The 20301-nt window shown below is 38.1% G+C and overlaps 1 protein-coding gene across 4 annotated transcripts in view; it reads right to left on the reverse strand.

Annotated features, from left to right (window-relative positions):
* Positions 1–20301, reverse strand: part of NFIA (nuclear factor I A) — a gene marked incomplete at its 3' end in the record, with an annotated part of 385446 nt that overhangs the window by 146855 nt on the left and 218290 nt on the right. For all 4 annotated transcript variants that reach the window (XM_081258348.1, XM_081258349.1, XM_081258347.1 and 1 more), the window contains exon 4: positions 2068–2142. In XM_081258348.1, coding sequence (XP_081114474.1) covers positions 2068–2142 — 75 coding nt within the window. The remainder of the gene's footprint in view (positions 1–2067; positions 2143–20301) is intronic.

Here is a 20301-nt window from a genome sequence, read left to right on the forward strand (position 1 = left end):
AGGATGAGATTCTGGGGATGGTTCTGAGCAGTGTGGGCCTTCACATACAAAACCCCAGGCCTCAGGACACTGACAGTAATGAAGACTAAACGTACGTATTACAGTAGCAAGGGTAGAATAAAAAAGGTCTTGTGCACCAATCTTAAAAGGGTTTTCTTTTCACTCATTAAGGCTATGATTAGATCCCAGTAAGGGCTCTATGAATGAATGTATGCCCCAGTAATGCCATTAGGACAGTTATACTCTAATACATATACTCTATATTACTATCATTATTAAAATTGCAAGAAAAATGTACGATGATGATCACCTTTTAAAAATCTTAAAAACGTAAAAAAATATACATACAAATGCATTTTTATTTGTCTATGGCAAACAACTGGGTCATCAGCTATGCTAGGGCAGTATATATCCTCCAAGTTAACAAGGCAATCTTCTCTCCAGCTCGCTGGTTGGTACTCTAAGCACACTTCATCATATGGCAGCAACTTCGCCATTCCAAGTCATAACTTGCTGCTCATAATGCTTCATTCTTTAGGGTTCTGACCCCTTACACCAGAACATCCCAGCATTAACTAAGGGTTCCCGACTGTAGAATTCTAACACCCATGGTTACCTTCCTGCTGTTTTCCCTGTCTAGTCTCAGGTTGTAGATTTCTTCAAGATCCTCTGGGCTAGTCTAAGAGTACAGATTCTAGTGCTACACAGACTTAGCTTAACCTTTTACCCACTTGTTTGACTTTGGAAAAATGACTTAATTAGACCCTCGATTTAACTCATTTGTAAAAATGAGAGTAATTTCTTAAGCTCACATGTTTATCGCAAGGATTAATTTTATGTAACATACATGAAAACCTAGCACAGTGCTTGGTGGATAGATTCTCCCTCCACCCTCAGATCCCCTGCCCACACCTTGTATCCCACTTTCTGGATCTTTAAGAAATAAGAACAGACAGAACCTGAGCCTGTGAGATCAGGATGGCTTGGCTTGCTTGACCTGACATCTTGTCATGAGATTGACTTGCTTCCTTGGTCAAGCTTGCAAGACTGTAATACAGTGAATGGAGGGTATGAACTTGAAATAAAAATATTTATTTTTACTCCACCTCATTCCACAAAGAAGTTGATGCAGCCTGAAACCAATTTCAACAATGTAAATTTTATCCACCAGTGGTATTTTGAAGTTGAAGGGGGATAAAAAATAAAATTTTAATGTTTAGTATATTTTTCCTTGGTATTGGGACCTAGAACACCATAGTCATTGTAGATACGCTTTTTTTTAATGTTAGCCAGAAACTTTTATTTTAATCCATTAAGCACAATAGGCACAATGCCTAAGGCCTATGATCTTTTCAAGGCCTGCAGAGTTGTCTGAAGCGTGATGAAAATTATTATTATTAGTTTTTTGAAGTATAATTGATGTATGACATTATGTTAGTTTCAGGGGTAATATAGGTATGGTTTTAAATAAAAACAAAGAGATGTTTCTGTGGGAAGGCAACAGTGTGTGTGTGTGTGGGGGGGGTGTTTACATGGGGTGGAGGGAGGGAGAGGGAGAATCCTATACTTTCTCCTTGGACTGTCTGGATTATGTCATGGCAAAAATACAATCAATGACCCTTTGATCAATGGAACAGGGTGGTGACAGGTACTCTTAATTCACTGTTGTTGGTGATTATTGACAAGCTGGTAATGATCATGCTGCACGGTGTCACTCATGCTAAGGGCATTAGCATTCTTTAAAGGTCAAAAACAAATTCTTTTAAAACTCAGAATTTCTTAGAAATCCAGGAAGCCTCAATTTTTTAAAAACAGGTTCACACTATAGACTAGGGACTATGTGAGACACTCAGGATTTCAGTTCTTTCCCTTTGTCTCACATTAAAATGATATTAATTTTTCCTGACTTAAATTCTTGGCTGTCAAACAAACTACGTGGCAAAATTCTTCCAGTGGGAGTATGAAAAGGAGATTCTGAAAGGTATTTATGTCTTTAGGAGGCCTAGGCAAAAGGTAAGCACAAACCCAAGGCAAATCTGTACCAAATCAAAGCAAAATTATACTTACTCTGTGACACTCTTACTAGCTCAGTCACACTAAAAACCCCTGATGTGACAAAACTGTCCTGGAAGCCCAAATGTCCTGGGGAAACAAAAACAAAAGAAGCGAAGTGTCATAAATAGAAGACATCTGACAAGAGAATTTCAAATATTAGTTTCATTGTGATTAAAAAATGTGAAGTCTAATTTCATATTCTGCTCTAGTTAGAGTCACGTAGGAGGGTATAGTCATTTAGTTACATAGATGGTTTTTTGGTTTGAATCTTTGAATCTGGAGGTTATGGAAAGCTACGACACAACAACTGGGTGATTTTTGAAATGGTTAAAAAAAAAAGTTCAACAGGAAATCTGAAACAAAAGACGATTTAAAATAAATGGTTACCTTGGCTGACCTCTGAGACCTCCACAACTGGGATGAAAACAGCCTACCTAAGAATCAGCTAGGATAGCTAAATTCCCAAACAGTTTTTAAACATTGTTCTCTAAAGAAACATCTGATAGGGATTAGCTATCCATTCTTTCAAACCAAACAAGATTTAAAGATGTTCCCCCTTCATTTCTACAGGCACCATAGCTTGAATCCTTAAGAAGTCAGACTGCAAAAGACAAGCTCCAAACCTTGAAACATAAACACAAATTCTTTTGAGCACAAATAAAACTTTATATTTGTTTTGAGACAAGGGTTTTTTGTGGAGGGGTGGGTTGAACCTTATTTTTTGAGAAAAGATAATAAATTAATTGTTCAAAACGACTTACTCTTTGATTTCTGTATCTGCTTTATTTTTGCTGGATATAATTAATTTCCTTTAAGATATCTGATATTACATCTAATTGTCAACTGCTTATTTTTATGGAATATACAGGAACATATTTATAAATGGCAAGGAATACATAATTTATGAATGTCATTTCCCTCTCTGCCTCTAAAGTTTTCTGATTCTGAGTCTCACAGGTAGAATCTAGTTGAGGGATCTGTTTATAGGGCTAGTGTAATCTGCTTTAAAATTAGGGTCAAGGAAAAGTAGTTGGCTGAAGGGATTTTTTTTTTAAATAAGTGTTCTTTGAAATAAGAAACATACCTTTAAGAAATGCAATGTAAGAAATTGGACTAGTCTGAATGTACAACAAACAATCCATAAATAAGATTTATGTCATTGATAAAAGCAAGATTTTGCCCACTACTAAAAGGAAGCAAGTTTACCTGTGGCATAGTTTATGCACCAATAAATCTGTTAAATATCATGCACATAAACACATGCAAAAAAAAATCACCATGCTTTGTAGAATAATAAATGGACCTACAAATTATTCTTTTTCTTTTGGTTACATTGGACTTTTGTATAAGAAAGATGTTTTGGCTGAGAATTAAAAGACAATTTTCAGTCAATTTTTATATCAAACAAACAATCTATGATATTTTAGATGAAGCAGCTCTAATTTTTAGAATATGCAATAATCATAACTTGCTTTTTTAAAATAAAATGGCACGATGTGTGGTGATGGATGTTAACTGGACTTTATTGTGGTGATCATTTTGCAATACATACAAATTGAATCATTGTGTTGTACACTTGAAACTCATAGAATGTTTATGCCAATTATATCTTAATAAAAAAAGAATCATGTATATGCACCACAATTTTTTTAAAAAGGCAAAATTCATTTGAAGAAGTGCCTAAGAAATTTCACCTCTTAAAACAACCCACACCCAGGTACGTAGTTGACTTCTACTTGGTAAGTGCCTGAGGTGTTGCCTCTTGGGTTAAAAGAACTGAGAAGTAAAAATAAACAAACAAACAAATAAATAAATATCTCTAACGAAGTCTTGGCAAAACAGCATAATATCTCTTTCTACTGTGACAACGTTAACATCACATTTATCCCACGGACTATAACAAAGGAAATCCAACCACAACATATGTTAAGTTTGAGTTAAGACCCATATAACAATAGCAAGGAAATTCAGAGCTGAGTGGGAAAATCTGGGTTGATCTCCAGCTCTTGCTCATCTCTGTCTGCGTCACTTGCTTGCGGGCTGATACTTGTTTCAGTTCCAACCTGTGAAATTCCTTATTTTAAGGATGACTTAAAATGAATTTCTGAACAGAGCGAATGTGAACGTACTTTAATCCTGCCACCGGAAAAAGCAACCAATCTATTTTGAAAACTTAGTTTAGTTTAGCATAAGGACTTGGGAGGGGGAAATCTGAGTGTTCATCCATTCAAACCATCATCTTCTCCTGATTGTTCCTTTTCTTTTGTCCACCTCTTAAATATTGGTGTTCGCCAGCATTTGTACTCATCTCTCCTTACATATATATTCCCTATGTTATTTTCTTTAGTTCCATGATATCAGCTACCAGGCTTGACCGTGATACTTGTGAAACTAGAAAAATGTTTGCTTGCTTCACCACTGTATTTAATACTTGGGACACAGCAGTTAGTAAGTGCATATTTGTTGAATCAGTGCATGAATGAATCTATAGGCCAGTGACTCTCAAATCCTTATCTTTTGCCAAGATCTCTCTCCTGGGCTCCAAACCCATAAATCAAAATGTTTATTAGACATTTCTATCCAGATAGCTCACGGGTATCCTCAGACCCAACATGTCCAAAGCCGAGTTCCTTTTCTTCTCTCCAAAAACCTGTTCTTATTCTTTTGAATTCCCTACTTCAATGAACCGTCCACTGTTCATCTCATTTTCTGTGTTTGGTGTCATCCCTGAATCTTGCCTCTTACAAATACCCATGTCTAACGAATCTCCACTGATTCCATTTCATACTGTTTCTTCACTCCATGTACATCTCCATCTCTCCCTTCCAACTGTGGCCCTGGCTCTTCCTACTTCTCACCAGCATGATGGGAAACAAATAAGAAAAGCTTTAGAAACAGTGGTCAGGGAAGGTCTCTCTTAAGAGCTGACATCTGAAAGATACTAAGGAGGCAGCCCAGAAAAGAAGGAGGAAGAGCTCTTAAGGCAGAGGGACTGGCATGTTCAAAGGCCCTGAGGTAGAAAAGAACAAGGTGTTGAGGAATCTGAGATAAACGCAATGTGTTCAGAGCTCACTGTCCTGTCAGAAATCTTGCAAGAGCCCCACAGAGTGTTCAGGGTTTAGTACAAACTCCTTCATGTGGCGTAAGACCTCCACACCCCCTCTGTTTCCCTCTTCAGGCTCATTTTCTATCTCTGTCTTTCTCTTCCAGCCCTACCTCTTGGCCTGAGGGAATACATGCTCCTCCCTGAAATGCCTTGTCCTTCATACCCTTTGTTTGTCCACCTCCTACTTGTCCTTTAAATCTCAGCTTTGTTGTCATCTCTATCAAAAACCTTCTCTGGTTACCCCCACTGCTGGCGAAGACTTCTTTTCTCTTTTCTCAATATTCTCCTGGTGTACTAAGCTCTAACCTAGGACTTAGCACACTGAATTGTAACTTTGTCTTTTTCTCACATTAGACTGTGAGCCCTCTGCGGGGAGAGAGAGCATCTTCTGCGTCTCCAGCCCTTCAGGTCCTAACGCAGTGTCTGGTATGCAGTACGCACTCCAGACATGCCTCTGAATGAACGCAACTCAAATTGGGTTCAATATGCTTTCTTTCCTTTTTTATAAAAACGTTAACAGAACTTCTTATTTCTGTCTCTTTTTCTCTCTCACCTCTGGCAATGAAATCAAGCCAACGTGCACCTAAAAACTATTAAAATGAACTATCCAAATAGTTCCTCCCAACTAAACAGGACAAGGACAGGATGGGCAATCCACTTAGACAAAGCTTCCAATTGAGATGGTGCTATCAGTTTCCCTGATGAGAAATGTCTGGGGTTGTCCTATTGTTGTGATTATGGTTAATATTTTTGGGAGACCAAATAAAAACAGAGATAAAGGGCAGCATTATATAATGGACACAAGGGGCTAAAAAACATCTAGTCCCACACTAAAGCTAGGATTTTGTGTCACCCTGAAAGTCACTGCAAAAATAACAATTGGATCCTCCTTCCCCTTCCAGCAACCTGCCTCCTAAAGCCATTTTATTTTTATTTTATTTATTTATTTATTTATTTTTGCGGTATGCGGGCCTCTCACTGTTGTGGCCTCTCCCGTTGGGGAGCACAGGCTCTGGATGCGCAGGCTCAGCAGCCATGGCTCATGGGCCCAGCCGCTCCACGGCATGTGGGATCTTCCCAGACTGGGACACGAACCTGTGTCCCCTGGATTGGCAGGCGGACTCTCAACCACTGCACCACCAGGGAAGCCCCTAAGGCCATTTTAATAGAATATATGTAATTTAGAAGATGAAATATATGTCAATGTACAATAACCAGAAAAATAACAATAAAGAGTAGAATTACTTCACAAATTCTGAAGCAACCATCCCTTTACAGTATCATGAGATTATCAGATAGCCTTGACTACTTCATGTTTATAATATGTCCCCAAGGAAAGGCCAGTGTAAACACTCCATGTAACTTTAAATGACTATGAAACTGGTTTTGTTCCTTCACCAATTACTTGGAAACCCAGTGATGAACTCTAGAAGAAGATAGCAACGAGAAATGAAACCTGAGAAATGATGGAAAAAATGACACAGCTAGCATAATTACTAAGCAAACCTGAGCAGATTAGTATTTCCTTCTTACTAACACAAACCAAATCACAAAAATGACTTTCAGGGAAATAACACCAATCTTGGTGTTCTACTTTATTGCAAGATGAGAGAAAAATAGAAAAGACAATAAAAAGGCAAATTCAAGTACGTTATTCAGAATTCAGATGTTAGCATTAAAAGATCTTCAAATAGAAAGCTGATTAAACATTCCCAAAAGGTCCCAAGATTTATGTTTTGAACAGGGCCTCTCAGAAATGAGTGCAAAACATATACTTCCGTTAAGTATGTCTTAGGTGAAAAGCCAGACTGCACACTGATCTGACTCTCTCCAATTCTGAACTACTGTTCAGGAGCAATTGTATAGGACATTGAAATAAGGAGCAGATTCTTTCTCATTTTAGATAAAATGGCTAAAATCGTTCCCTCACTGAAGTCTTGTCCAATGAATTTCCAATTAGAGTACAGGTTTCAATACCTGGAGTCAGTCATACTCACAGCGGGGAGAGATTAGGCTTTCTAGAGAGGCAGAAATATAAAAAGCTAAATTCTGTTATGGGTGGTTAGGAGAAGCATCTCTCTTTACCTTGATGATATCAGCAGTTATTATGGAAAATGGCATTATAGGGGAACCAAATCGTATCTCATGAAGGGACTGCACATCTATCTACCTCTTAAAGGAAAAAAGTTCGATTTGCAGAGACACAGGTAACCTTGCAGAACCTTCAGAGGTTGGGGAAGGAATAGACAAACCATCTGGAGGGCTGGTCTTTAAAGAAAGTTGAAATGTCCATGAAACAGAGGTAATGTATCTGAGGAGGAAAGTTTATACATGAGGTGGTATGTTTGTTTGTCCTGTTGGAAGAGCAAAGGCCCTCAGCTCTAAATTATCAAACCTCATCTGGCCAGTAGATGTAGGCCAACTGCAATACACAGGTCATTTCACCACAAAGAATGTACAGCCCGCCTTCCGTATAGGGGGTGCAGAACCTGTGGATACTGAGGGCCAACTGTGCCATTCTACACAAGGAACTTGAGCATCTGAGCATTCTGGTATCCATGGAGGTCCTGGAACCAACATCCACGCATATGGATGCGTGGGGACGAGTGTATCTCTAGTCTATTCTCCCACGGTAAACATGGTCCCGTCACTGGTAAGCCAGGCCAATGTCTGGGACTTTTCATGCTTGGGTCTGGGCTCCTCAAAGAGAAAAGAGCTCCTTCATGGTCAGGCCATCTACAATTCCATAAGTACTTGGGACTGTCTGTGACATGAAGACCCTGAGCTAAATCCCGAAGACACTGCTCTCACAGAACTCACAGAATTCTCCTACTCCTAAAGAAAAGGTGACCTCATCAAGTGTTCCTCCCTGGAATTTTCATTCCTCCTTCGGTGAATTCCCCATTGGCTTATGAGCCGTGTGAGGGGAGGGAACGTGGCTCCTTCCTCTTCCCCGTCCCCCCAGTTCAGTCCATACTTAGCAGCTGTGCTCGGTCAATACTGTTGAGTAGAGCTTCAGCTTGACTTGCCTTCTGTCATAGGCTCTTTCTCTTTATTTGACAGTGATTTGTTTTCCTGTTGCCCTTCAGCACTCCTACAACAAACCAGGTAAGAGCAGGCTGTGTCTCCTGATCTGACAATGCCCACAGGGCCCAGAACAATCTCTGGTTCTAGGTGTGTAATGAATATTGATTCAGTGATTCAGATGAGCGCCTTGAGATACCCTTATTTAGTAGCCCGCTAAAGCACAATGTAAATTATTTTAGCTTACGTCCAGTCACATTTTCCTTCTCTACTTGTATTTTGGAATATCTTAGAAAACAGGTTGTTGTTTTTTTTTAAGGTGGGGTGGAGGTATATTTCTACCGATCCATTAAGCCCGAATTTTAAAACTTTGGTCTGCAGACAAAGACAGAGCCCATGGGATGGGAAAGCAATAAGACAGAGGAAGCTGGGACCCTGAATGACGGTGTGAAGTGGAACCCCCCCTGCCAACTTAGCCTGTCATCTGGAACAATTACAAAAAGAAAAGTAGATTTTAATGTACTTTAACCACCTTATTTTTTTGGTCTCTGTTAATAGCAGCCTAGTACTTAACCTAACCAACATAAGTGCCAGTCTTTCCCTTTAGAATTGAAAGTGCCACAAATTAGCAGCCCAAGGGCCAATTTCAGTCTGCAAACACATTTTGCTTGGCTAGCAGAGTACTAACTTTTTTTTTTGCATACAAAAGTTTTTAAACTGAGCGTGAGCTTACAAATATACCACACTCCCCAATACTCTTTATTGTGTTTTATTTATTTAAATGTTCTGTAAGGCCCTTTGTGAAATTTGTGATGCTGGCTAGGTATCTTCTCTCCACTTTAATCTACTAGCACATAGGGAGAGAACGCATGGATGGTTGGTGTGTTTTGTCTGATAATAAAGCCATCAGTATTTCATGATTTCTTTGAGAATTAAGTTTAGATTTCTTAGCTAGGTATTTAAAGCCCTTCAAAATCTGGCCTCTAATACACCTTCTCAGCATTTCAGGTAGTAGTTCCAATACCACCCAAATACATACTCTCTGTGTTGCAGCCAAGATGTCCCACCTGCTCTTCTCCAAATACTGATATGTTCCATCCTCCATATCAGGGTTCATATCAGCACTTCCCAAACCGTGCTAGGTAGAATAGTCCCCCAAAATGCTCTACCACAAACGAATTAAAAACAAAGACACAAATACATATTAAATAAAGATTTCCATAGTAAAATAAGTTCAGAAAACAGTATCACACCCACCCTTGGAGAATGATGAGGAAAAATTACATATTAAAGCCTCTGAAAGTTCCCGCAATAAACAAACTTTCTTAATACCATTTAACTCACGATTTCCTAAATAATTTGACAAGGATACCATTTGTTTTTGGCAAATGTTGTTCTGTTAATACACTATTCTGCTCCTTTTCCTATTTTCCCCATTTGGTTTATGTACCAATGTGCCAAGGGGAAAGCAGAATCTGAACTCTCTGAGCTAATTAACACATTTAAGGCAAGCCTCAAGGATATTCCACGTCTTAACTTGCAATCACTTTAAAATTAGGGAAATGGATCAAGCTGGTAACAGGTATTATAAAGTTAAGCTACCTAGCTGAAAAATTTTTCCATAGAACAACTCTAGGTAGCATTAATTTTCATCAAGACCATAGCTTTCATTTATTCAGTATTTACTACGTGTTTGGCACTCTGCTAAGCACTTTAGTCATATTAGCTCTAATTCTTCCTGCAACTCTGTGTAGTTGGCAATATTCTGATTTTACAGAAAAGGAAGCTTAAGCTCAATGAAGTTGACTTGCCTAAGGTCACACAGCTAGTGGCAGAATTAGGATTAGGACACAGGTTTGTTTAGTTATCTTTATATAATGAATTTTATTGCATTTTAATCCAACAAATATAATGTTAGAGACTTGATTATCCAATCTAGCCCAGAGGCCTTATCACATCTTTTTACCAATTCCTGCAGTTAAGAAGGGAAGAGTAGTATTTCATTAAATTAAATTTCATGGTTCGACTTTACATAAAGAGGGTTTATGAATTTGAGTTTCAAGTGATTAAGCATTTAATTAAAGGACTATGTCTAATAGATATCAAAATGCCTAAATAAAAAGTGAAAAAAGATTTTTACCTATTTGTATGTTTAGAAATACTGGATGCATGACATCACAGAATGAACTGGAAATGAAGGGATCTTAAAGATCATCTAGTAATGGAGTAATCATTGTGTCATAAAGAATTTTAGACTAATAAAATAATGAAGTTTGATTTTTAAAAAATAATTCATTAATATGTTTGCCTTCCTATAACTTCACCTCATTAGCCCCTGGAACAGGCAGAATAAATGTAATCTCCCTTACATTTTGCTACCCTTCAAATATATGAAGACAGTCCCTCAGCCCCAGTCTCTCCCCCAGGCTAAATATTCTTCCTTTCATTCTTCTGTCATGTCAGCAAATTAATTTCCCCGTTGCCCCTAAACATTTAGAATTATACATATATTATACCTATAATAAGCAGAAATAGATATTTTGCAAGTGGACCCAACAACAAATTAGCTTTGTACAAGAACAGAGAAACACTTGCTTTAGGGAATTATTTTTCAAAGCACCGTAAAAAAAAAAAAAAAAAAATTTAAAGAAAGAAAATTTTGCTTCATGTTAGAAAAAGTAAGTTCCAGTATATTAGCACAATAAGATTAGTATTTTATAAATATTTGAAAATTAATGTTGTTATTTTTTAATGTATCATAAACTTAAAAGTATTTCTTAATTAACCTGGTTTTGAACTAAAAGGGGTTTTTAAGCAACCTTATTGTTTCTTTGTTCTGAATCAAATTTTTCTCTGAACTTGGACAGTAACAACTATTAATCTGCAAACAGATCAAGCTATTAGTAATAGCTTCAGTTTCTGCTTATAAACTCTTACATATACTAGAGGAAAAAAAAATAAGGAAATGCATTCTCTGAGTACATCAGAAACTGATTATCTTAAATGAAACAGACATGAAACTGTATCACCTGAGGGCTACCCTGGTTTATGGATGTAAAACAGAAAAAAAAAAATTAATGCCCATCATTCTGTTCTTCCTTTTTAGGTTTAATTCGCATTGCTGTGAAAACATTCACAGAGAACCCTGCTTGCTAAACCACCTGAGGACACATGCAATGACAAGGAAAGAAAATGACCAGGGGCCATGTGCTAATTTTAAGACACTTAACACTGATTTTGGTTCACCAAGGATGGAAAGAAAAATCATTGATGAACTGAAGCAATATATTTTAAAAGGATTCTTGCAATGACTTGTCCAAGACTACAAAAAGAAAAAAAAAATTACAAATAGGTAGGTGCCATTTTCTAAATATATAATAAAATTACTTAATGTTGAGAACCACAAAATACAAAGAGCTTCCATCCTTTTTAAAGTCATTTTTTTGTGCAATTCCTACTCACCCAGCAATTACTTAGCTACTGATGCCATAATTCACAGCATTTATTAAATTATAGGCTCTATATTATACATTTCTGCAGATACCACGCCATGCCACAAATTGTGCAGGCCACTAGACTTTGAAGTTCGCTGGCTCAGCACAAACACAAAGTATTTTAGAAGTAGCAGAAAATTCTTTGTGAAATATAACAGAATGAATTAGACTGTTCAGGCCATGTCGTGTTAGCACAATGGGGGAACACTTTTAAGACTTTAAAGTCATGTAATACAATTCTAGCCTGGATTTTTCTTGTTAGAAAAAGTAGAATGGGAGTGATTGGAAGAGAAAAGGGCCAATATTTGACAACAGAAATCAGCATAACCTTTTAACTGCAGCAGCCATGGGTGACTGCCCTTTGACCTTGAAAGATTATGTGGGATTTCAATGACAACAGCTGGAAGTGAGCATGTGTGAATGGAGAACACAGATCTGAGGCCTGGTACAAAAGGCTGCACAATCTCTGCCCAGATCAGAGTGCTGATTAGAAATTGTTTCCTGGTCCTGGCTTAATAGAGTGTGATAATGAAAGTTTTTTTTTTTTTTAATTCTTCCAGCAAGAAATCATTGGTAGATTTCTTCCATACCTACTCTCCCCCTTCAGCCCCTCAAATCTTCTGGGCTTGCATTTATAACATCCCCATCTTTCTTAAGGACATAGTTAAAAACAAAACTTTGTTTCACAAGCTACCTCTCACAGACAAAATTTCTTTAAGTTCCTGACTTCTCAGTTTTAAAATAACCTCTGGCATTTCACGCAGGGTATCATTATTTTTTGTCTAAGGATCTGCTGTACACACACACACACACACACACACACACACACACACACCACATGCACACACAGACACAACTTAAATGAGAGTTTGATGAAAGCAGGAACTGTATCTATCTCATCTTTTTAATTCCACCATTTATACAGTGATTAGCATATGGTGGGTCCTCACTATATGTATGACAATGGAACACAGAAATGAAGTATTTATTCTTATCCATTTATTCTTTGTATTCTTCTTGGGGTATAAAGGTAGGTTCCTACACAAACATTTAATAATATCACCTTTTTCTTCAACCATTTTCACATATAAATTAGCAATTTTTTGTTACATCTTTAGGTATGTTTACCCAACAAGAATTTATGAAAAAGATGAGTTAATTACTTCCTTTCAAAGATAAGGTAACTTAACTTAGTAGATATAGAGATTTGACTGCTTGGTGAATGTGGTTATTTTGATCCATAAGACCCTCAATGAATGACATTCATTGAGCTGAAATGTACATAACCTGATGCAGGTGCAATCTCAAATTCCTATGCGGGATCCCCATACTGCTGACATTGTTCTGAAACCACCCGAATGATGCCACATGATTACTGAAAGGACACTGAGTTATGACTCATTTATGTTGTTTTGGTTTTACCATACACTCTATCTTACCTTCCATTGCTCTGGATTTTGCTAATTTCTCTAGCTCTGGATTTTGCTAATGACTCTAGTTTCTATATCAAATGAGCAACTCCTTAGCTTCAGTAGAAGGTAGCCTTTCCTTTATGCAAATAATACCCTGAGTTGGGCAAAAACCAGCCTGGCTGTGTGGTGTGAGACAAGCAGAGGCTGGTGAAATTGACTTCCAAAGCAGACATGGGTTGTCTGCCTACATCCTTCTATAGCAACTCTAGATGTTATTCCAAACAAGCCACGGGACAGATTGTTTTTCAGAACAGACCGAATCCATTTGCTGTTTCAAAATTCTATAAACAGAGTATTAAGGAATTCAATTCCCACAGCAACTATATGGGCGTTGGCTTCAGTTTTATGGGAGTTTCTGCCAAGTTCTACATACTTGTAGAACTATTGGTTTAGAGTGTCCTTTGCAACCCAGAGCAGGAGGGATCATTGCTTGTGATCTCAGTTCACTTTAAGGACTGGGTCTTGCTGGTGACAGGTACACATGATAAATGTTCCAGAAGCCTGACCTAATTTCCCTTGAAGTGAGTGTTTTGCTAAGAACATTCCCTCAAAGTGTCAGCTTGCAACCAAGGATTCAAACCTGCCAGTGTCCATTCTTCTTAGCGAGTTATTACCAATGCTTTGAAAGTTCACTCAAGAGGAAGCTAATTCTGCCTCACTTATCAAGCTTCTTCGAACTTACTTTTGCATTTAAATAAGTTATCTATCTAATGTAAAATAAGTAATTATCAAACATACTCAGTTTCATAGTTTTTAGTTGTTGGTGATCAGAAGAACAAAACACTCTAGGCTAAGTATAAACCAAGGTGAACTTGCAATGTGTCTTTTCTCTTGTAAAGGGATCAATATGGCAACATGTCCATTCATCTTGTCTTTCAAAAATTATATTTGCAAGGTATTATTTACATATCATATAGTAGTAGGGAAAATATTACAGAAATCAGAATCCCAAATGTCCTAAGCCTCAGTTTCTGTAGCTGTAAAATGGCACTAATGGTTGCACCTACTTTAAAATTGCTGCTAGGAATAATGAGATAATGTATTTAAAATATTTGGCCAAGAACCTAGAACACAGAATGTGTTCCAAAAATGATAGCTATTATTATAATAATAAATCTATTCTTTATATCTTAGATGTTGATCAGATAGAAAAATTTTTAAAGAAACAGGTAGGAATAACTATGTTCTTTTGATGTGGAATAGTAAATAATGTAATATCCATATAAAAGTTGTGTATACAAATAAAAATGATGATATAATTTTATTTATAATGAATTTTTGAGTGGAAATGAAATTATTTTCTAAAGCAAGCAGCAAAAAACTTATTAAAAACGAATCCTCTAGTATTTCTCTCGTTTTTCTAAAGTGAGATAAAAGCAGTACTTAGTCTCCCAATTGTTCTAAATAAACTGAGTGCAAATTTTAGGAATCTGATTCCTATATTTATTTATAAATATATTTATTCAGAGTATTTGTAAAAATATAATTATTTATAATTCCTAAAGTAATTTTAAATATAGATTTATTCTTTAAATGCACCTTAACTATCTACATGGGCCGAGCATTATCCTAGGTATGGGGATACAAATTTTGGTTTCATATCTTGGGGGTGATAACAATAGAGACTCAACCAACAAATGGACCGTAGGTCAATTTTTTTCCAGTAGATCAAGTTTTACCTAATTTTTCAATAAACAATATTTAGGAGTATTTAGGGAAAGAATGAAAAATGGCACACTTATTTTGCCAGTTACATTTTATTTATTTAAAGAATTTTGGTTTGCTAAAAATTCTTATTGGTAACTAAATGCAAGCTGCATGTTCTAGAAAACAGGTATCTAAAATTTTAATTTTGTTTTTCAGTATTTTTCAGATGAAAACTATTTAAACTTTTTTAAACATTAAAATCCTTCGGATAGCATAAAAATGCCTACAAAATAAGCAATATTAACATCGAATGTAGAAATACCTTTTTGAAATGAACTACCCTCAATCCAGGGCCTCCATACTTCAGATCCTTACTTCAACATAGACAGAGAGCCATCAGAAAGCATCACTAGAGGAAGGGTCTTAATTCCTTATAGCTTTAAATCAATGCTAAAAGAATCTGTCCTTTTAGGCAGAAGAATGATGAACATGTTTCCCTTTACTGACCTTGATCACTGAAGCCCTTCATGATGCAGGCCATTTTCCTGATTTTAGGGAAAACAGAACCTTTGTATGACTTGCAGAGTAACCAGGTACATCTTAGACCTGTCTTTAGCTAAGCCAGAGCACTGAGTTCTTCTTCGAATTTCTGCAGTGTTTCTCCTCAGGGTTATCAGCATTTTGAGAGGGATTCCTTCCAATGTCCAGAACTACCTTGTACACTGTGTAGGACACTTAGCATCCCTGGCCTGCACCACTGAACGCCAGCAACATCCCCTCCTTGTGAGAACCAAAAATGCCCTCGTACATTTTGAACTCCCCTCAAGGGGGGCCATTTGGTCCTTTGGTGAAAAATATTCTCTAGTGTATAAATACTGTCTTACAAATTTCATTAGGTATTTGATACTACCTTATTTTGCCCACTACTGAGCTGACTTATTTGTCTCTATAATTAGAATGCAAACTCTTGTAAGCCGGGGACTGATTCTTACAATTCTTTTGAAATTTCACTTCCTCCTCAGTCCTGCCCTCTACCCCTCACCCTTATCCAAGTATCTACTTCAGATATTACAGTTAGAATTTGATTTTTTATATTATATCAGAAATACTGTAACTTTTGTTTTGTTTGGGGGGCTCTCATATATATGGTCCATAAATATAAAACACATTTTGGCCTTTCTGGAAGAGTCTTGATTTCAAATGACATATTGGCCAAGCCTCTCTGATCTCCTCTTGTTGCCGAGAAGATACGTTCACTGTTAATAAACTCCCAGGAACCCCACAAATAGTTTGTTTGTTCATGACAGTGTCACTGTACCTCAAGTCCACAGACTCTACAGAAATATGAAGCAACATGTAAAGCTTGAAAATAAACATTCATTCTGCTCTCTGCTCTCAGCAAAAGGATGTAGGTGAAATAAAGAGACAAAGGGCCAAAATGACCCAAGTCCCTATTGCTAGCACCAAACCAACTACACTATGAAAATAAACCAAACTAAGCAACAACAGGCTACATGCTGTCAACCAACCAGGAATTGCAATGAGTGCCTTTGTCTCAGATGTTTCTTTTGAAGGAGGGCAGCTCCTCCAGCTCTCTCATTTTCTTCTTTAATCATTCTGATACTTTATTGAATTTTTCCAAAAGTGAGAGACAAGGGCAGCTACCCAGTACCTGTGGCATGGAAGTCCTTCTGCTTTGTGATCACCAAGGTGCACTCCATTAGCTCCTTTCCTACCCCTAACACTAGGGGAGCTACAAAATCTTCCCAGGTTGCAGAACAGTCACAGGGCAGGTGGGAGCCCTGTGTGCATCCATGCATACCTGTACATATACTTCCGTGTGTTTAATTTCGTTTCCTCCCTCAAAAACCAACACAGAGAAAAGCACTTTCTTTTCAGATGTAAACTGTCAGGGGCACCAAATAATATATTTTTCACTAATGTAGGCATTTCAGGTCTTCAATGTCACCATTAGCAACAATACCACGAGGGGCATGCTTTGTGGCTAATTTGAACATGGAGCTCTTCTGGACACAGCTGGCGAAGCCAACAGCATTCTGCTCTGTTATATAGTAAATCATTTGACAAAATCAGTAAGCTCAATGGCCGAGTTCTGAGGTTCCAGCTACTATCAAAAGGGTTAGGGAGAAGTTAAACGTAGTTGTTGTTGTTGTTTTAAGGTGCTTTAATTATAAACCTAAAGTTTTCTCTACAGCCTGATTCATTCATTCAACAAATCTGTTGATGCCAATCCATGAGCTAAGTCTAGGTGATGAACTTGGAACAAATATTAACAAATTCCCTGTCTTCAGTTTAGCAAAAATACCTTTCAAAGAAGAACTAGTAAGAAGACTGGATTCACCTCTGCAAGACCCAATTCAAATGTCATCACCTTCTGATTTCATTTCTGTATCCATAGAACATCACAGGCCTCTACATTGTAGGCTCAATAAATATTGACAACTGTCTGAGAGAAGATGAGAGTGCAAGTGATCAAACTTATGGGGATCAACAAGGATAACCCTATGGCTAGGCAGCCAAGTGTATATGTTGGCACCAGGGGAGATGGCAAGTATTACTGTAGATAAAGGTTGTCTTTTTTAATTTAATTTAATTTATTTTTTATACAGCAGGTTCTTGTTATCTATTTTATACATATTAATGTATATATGTCAATCCCAATCTCGCAATTCATCCCCCCACCCCCTTCTATCCCCCGCGCTTTCCCTCCTTGGTGTCCATACGTTTGTTCTCTACATCTGTGTCTCTATTTCTGCTCTGCAAACCAGTTCATCTGTACCATTTTTCTAGGTTGCACATATATGCGTTAATATACGATATTTGTTTTTCTCTTTCTGACTTACTTCACTCTGTATGACGGTCTCTAGATCCATCCACGTCTCTACAAATGACCCAATTTCATTCCTTTTTGTGGCTGAGTAATATTCCATTGCATATATGTACCACATCTTCTTTATCCATTTGTCTGCTGATGGGCATTTAGTTTGCTTCCATCACCTGCCTATCGTAAATAGTGCTGCAATGAACATTGGGGTGCATGTGTCTTTTTGAATTATGGTTTCCTCTGGGTATATATGCCCAGTAGATAAAGGTTTGAAAGGATGATAGGACCAAAATTTGTAGAGCTTCAATAAATTTGGACAATATTCTGTAATGGTCAGTCTTGAATCATAATTTAATATTTTATTATTATTATTATTATTATTATTATTATTAGGGGAATGTTGTCCATAGCTTATTATTTATATTTATAAGACATGGTTCTCATTCAGTTACCAGCTTTGTGACCTTGAATAAGCTAATTAAACTTTCATTAATTTATCCAGACAACATATGTTGAATACCTATTTGTTCCAGGCACTATGGGAGTCATTGGGGTGTATATCTTTGACCTTTAGGTACTTGCAGTCTAGTCGGGGAGGCAGGCCAATATTGGGACAATTACAATACAACCTGATAAAGGCCCTGGTAGTAGAAGCAGACTCTGAGAGCACAGAGGAGGGTCCTAGACTAGTCTGGGAGGGTTAAAAAAAGGCATCATGGAAGGGAAGTGATGTCCTGTACCGTCCCCAAAGACCAGCAGGATTAACACTGTGAAGTGGAGGAAAGTGGCACAGTTTCTTTGTGGGTAGGAGAATAACAATGGAGTGACGCTAGTGAATGTTTACTGAGTGCTCACTACGTGCCAGCTATTCTTCTCAGCTTTTCATGTGTTATTTTCTTACAGTCTTCAAAGTGCTATGAGGTAGGTACTCTTCCGTCCTCATTTTATAGATGAGGCAATCGAAGCACAGAACATCATCTAAGCCAAAGGTCACACAGATAGTAATTGACAGAGCTGGGATTTCAACTCAAGCAATCTAACTGAAGAACCCATGCTCTCAACCATGGCACTGTCCGTAATTGCATGGATAAGAATATCTACTCCACAGGCCAGGCACTGAGAAAGGGCTCAGCAGATGACGACATGATTATAAGCATCACTGTCATCAGTGTATACATACAAACCCCTGACCTGCAGATCTGACTACAGTAGATTTCCTTCCCACCAGCTGATGGACTCAGTGGATTCTACGCAAACTGAAACTCCAGCTTTATAGTCAAAGGGAAGTGTCCTTCACCGAACAACCCCGTGGGAAGGTTAATTCTTCCATATCAGTACCATTAAAACCACGAGTTCTGAAAACAATTTGTATCCTTTAACACCACTTCCCTCTTACATCTTCACCATACATATGATTTTGATCCATCCTTGACTACTACTTAATTTACTGTATTTTTGTTCATATGTGCAAGCTTAAAGCAGGGCCAACTTAACAGTGGAAGCTGTGAGTTAGCTGTCACTCGAGGGACAGAATTATTCTAAAAGTTACGAGTTGTTTTTTTTTTTTCTATCAGTTGAGACTTTGAATAAACTTTATTGTAAAGAAATTCCAATTTAAAATTTTTTCAAGTAAAGATGTTGGGGAGGGGACCAACAGTGAATTACAGAATGCCACTAAGAACCACAATTTCAGAACTCATGTGGCTTTGTCATTCAAGTTAGGTAATAAAGAATTCTAATAAAGAACAAGCTTGGAGCAATGCTGATATCTATGTTTTCACCTGAGAGCCCGTTAAGGGACGTGGACACTGCATTTACAAAGCTCTGATGTAGACAAAAGATGAAGGAGATTATAAATTTCTTGCTTGGCCATGGTTCACCTCCATGAACTCTGTGGCCCAACACTCAAAGCACAGGCCAGTTGTGTACCCACAAGTTTACGTAGCCAGGCTTATCATTATCAGATATTTACTGGGTTGCCAGTGATATAAAGAAGGCAGCAGTTACTGTGCAGAAGAGGTAACATATGGCTCTCCACACCTGGATGGCAGCCAACCTCTAGACAGAAGTGGGCCGCCTCTCTTCCTCAGGGAGGCAGCATAGGACAGAGCCTAGGCCTTGCTGCCAGGCAGACGTGCACTCAGATCCCAGCCCTTCTCCACGTGCGCAAGCTATGCAAACACTTTGAGCCCCAGCTTCTTATTCTATTGCTAGAGCAAGGACTGAATGAAATAATGCAGAGACCCCAGCATAGTACCTGTAGACATGGGAGACCAATGCAGTGGGTACCACTTCCTAATATTAAGCTGATGCTATGCCTAGGCACCTAATATTTCAAAGGCGATTCCAAAGGGATGAGACTGAACAGTCTGGCAGGAGCTTTCTTTTTTTTTTTTTCTTTTTTTGCGCGGGCCTCTCACCGTCGCGGCCTCTCCCGCTGCGGAGCACAGGCTCCAGACGCGCAAGCTCAGCAGCCATGGCTCACGGGCCCAGCCGCTCCGCGGCATGTGGGATCTTCCCAGACCGGGGCACGAACCCACGTCCCCTGCATCGGCAGGCGGATTCCCAACCACTGTGCCACCAGGGAAGCCCCAGGCCCTTTCTTAATAGGGACACTACTGGCATTTTAGGAAAATTCGTTCTTCATTAGATGGGAGT

Source organism: Mesoplodon bidens, assembly GCF_964165515.1.
Source record: "Mesoplodon bidens genome assembly, chromosome: 2".
Taxonomy (NCBI): domain Eukaryota; kingdom Metazoa; phylum Chordata; class Mammalia; order Artiodactyla; family Ziphiidae; genus Mesoplodon; species Mesoplodon bidens.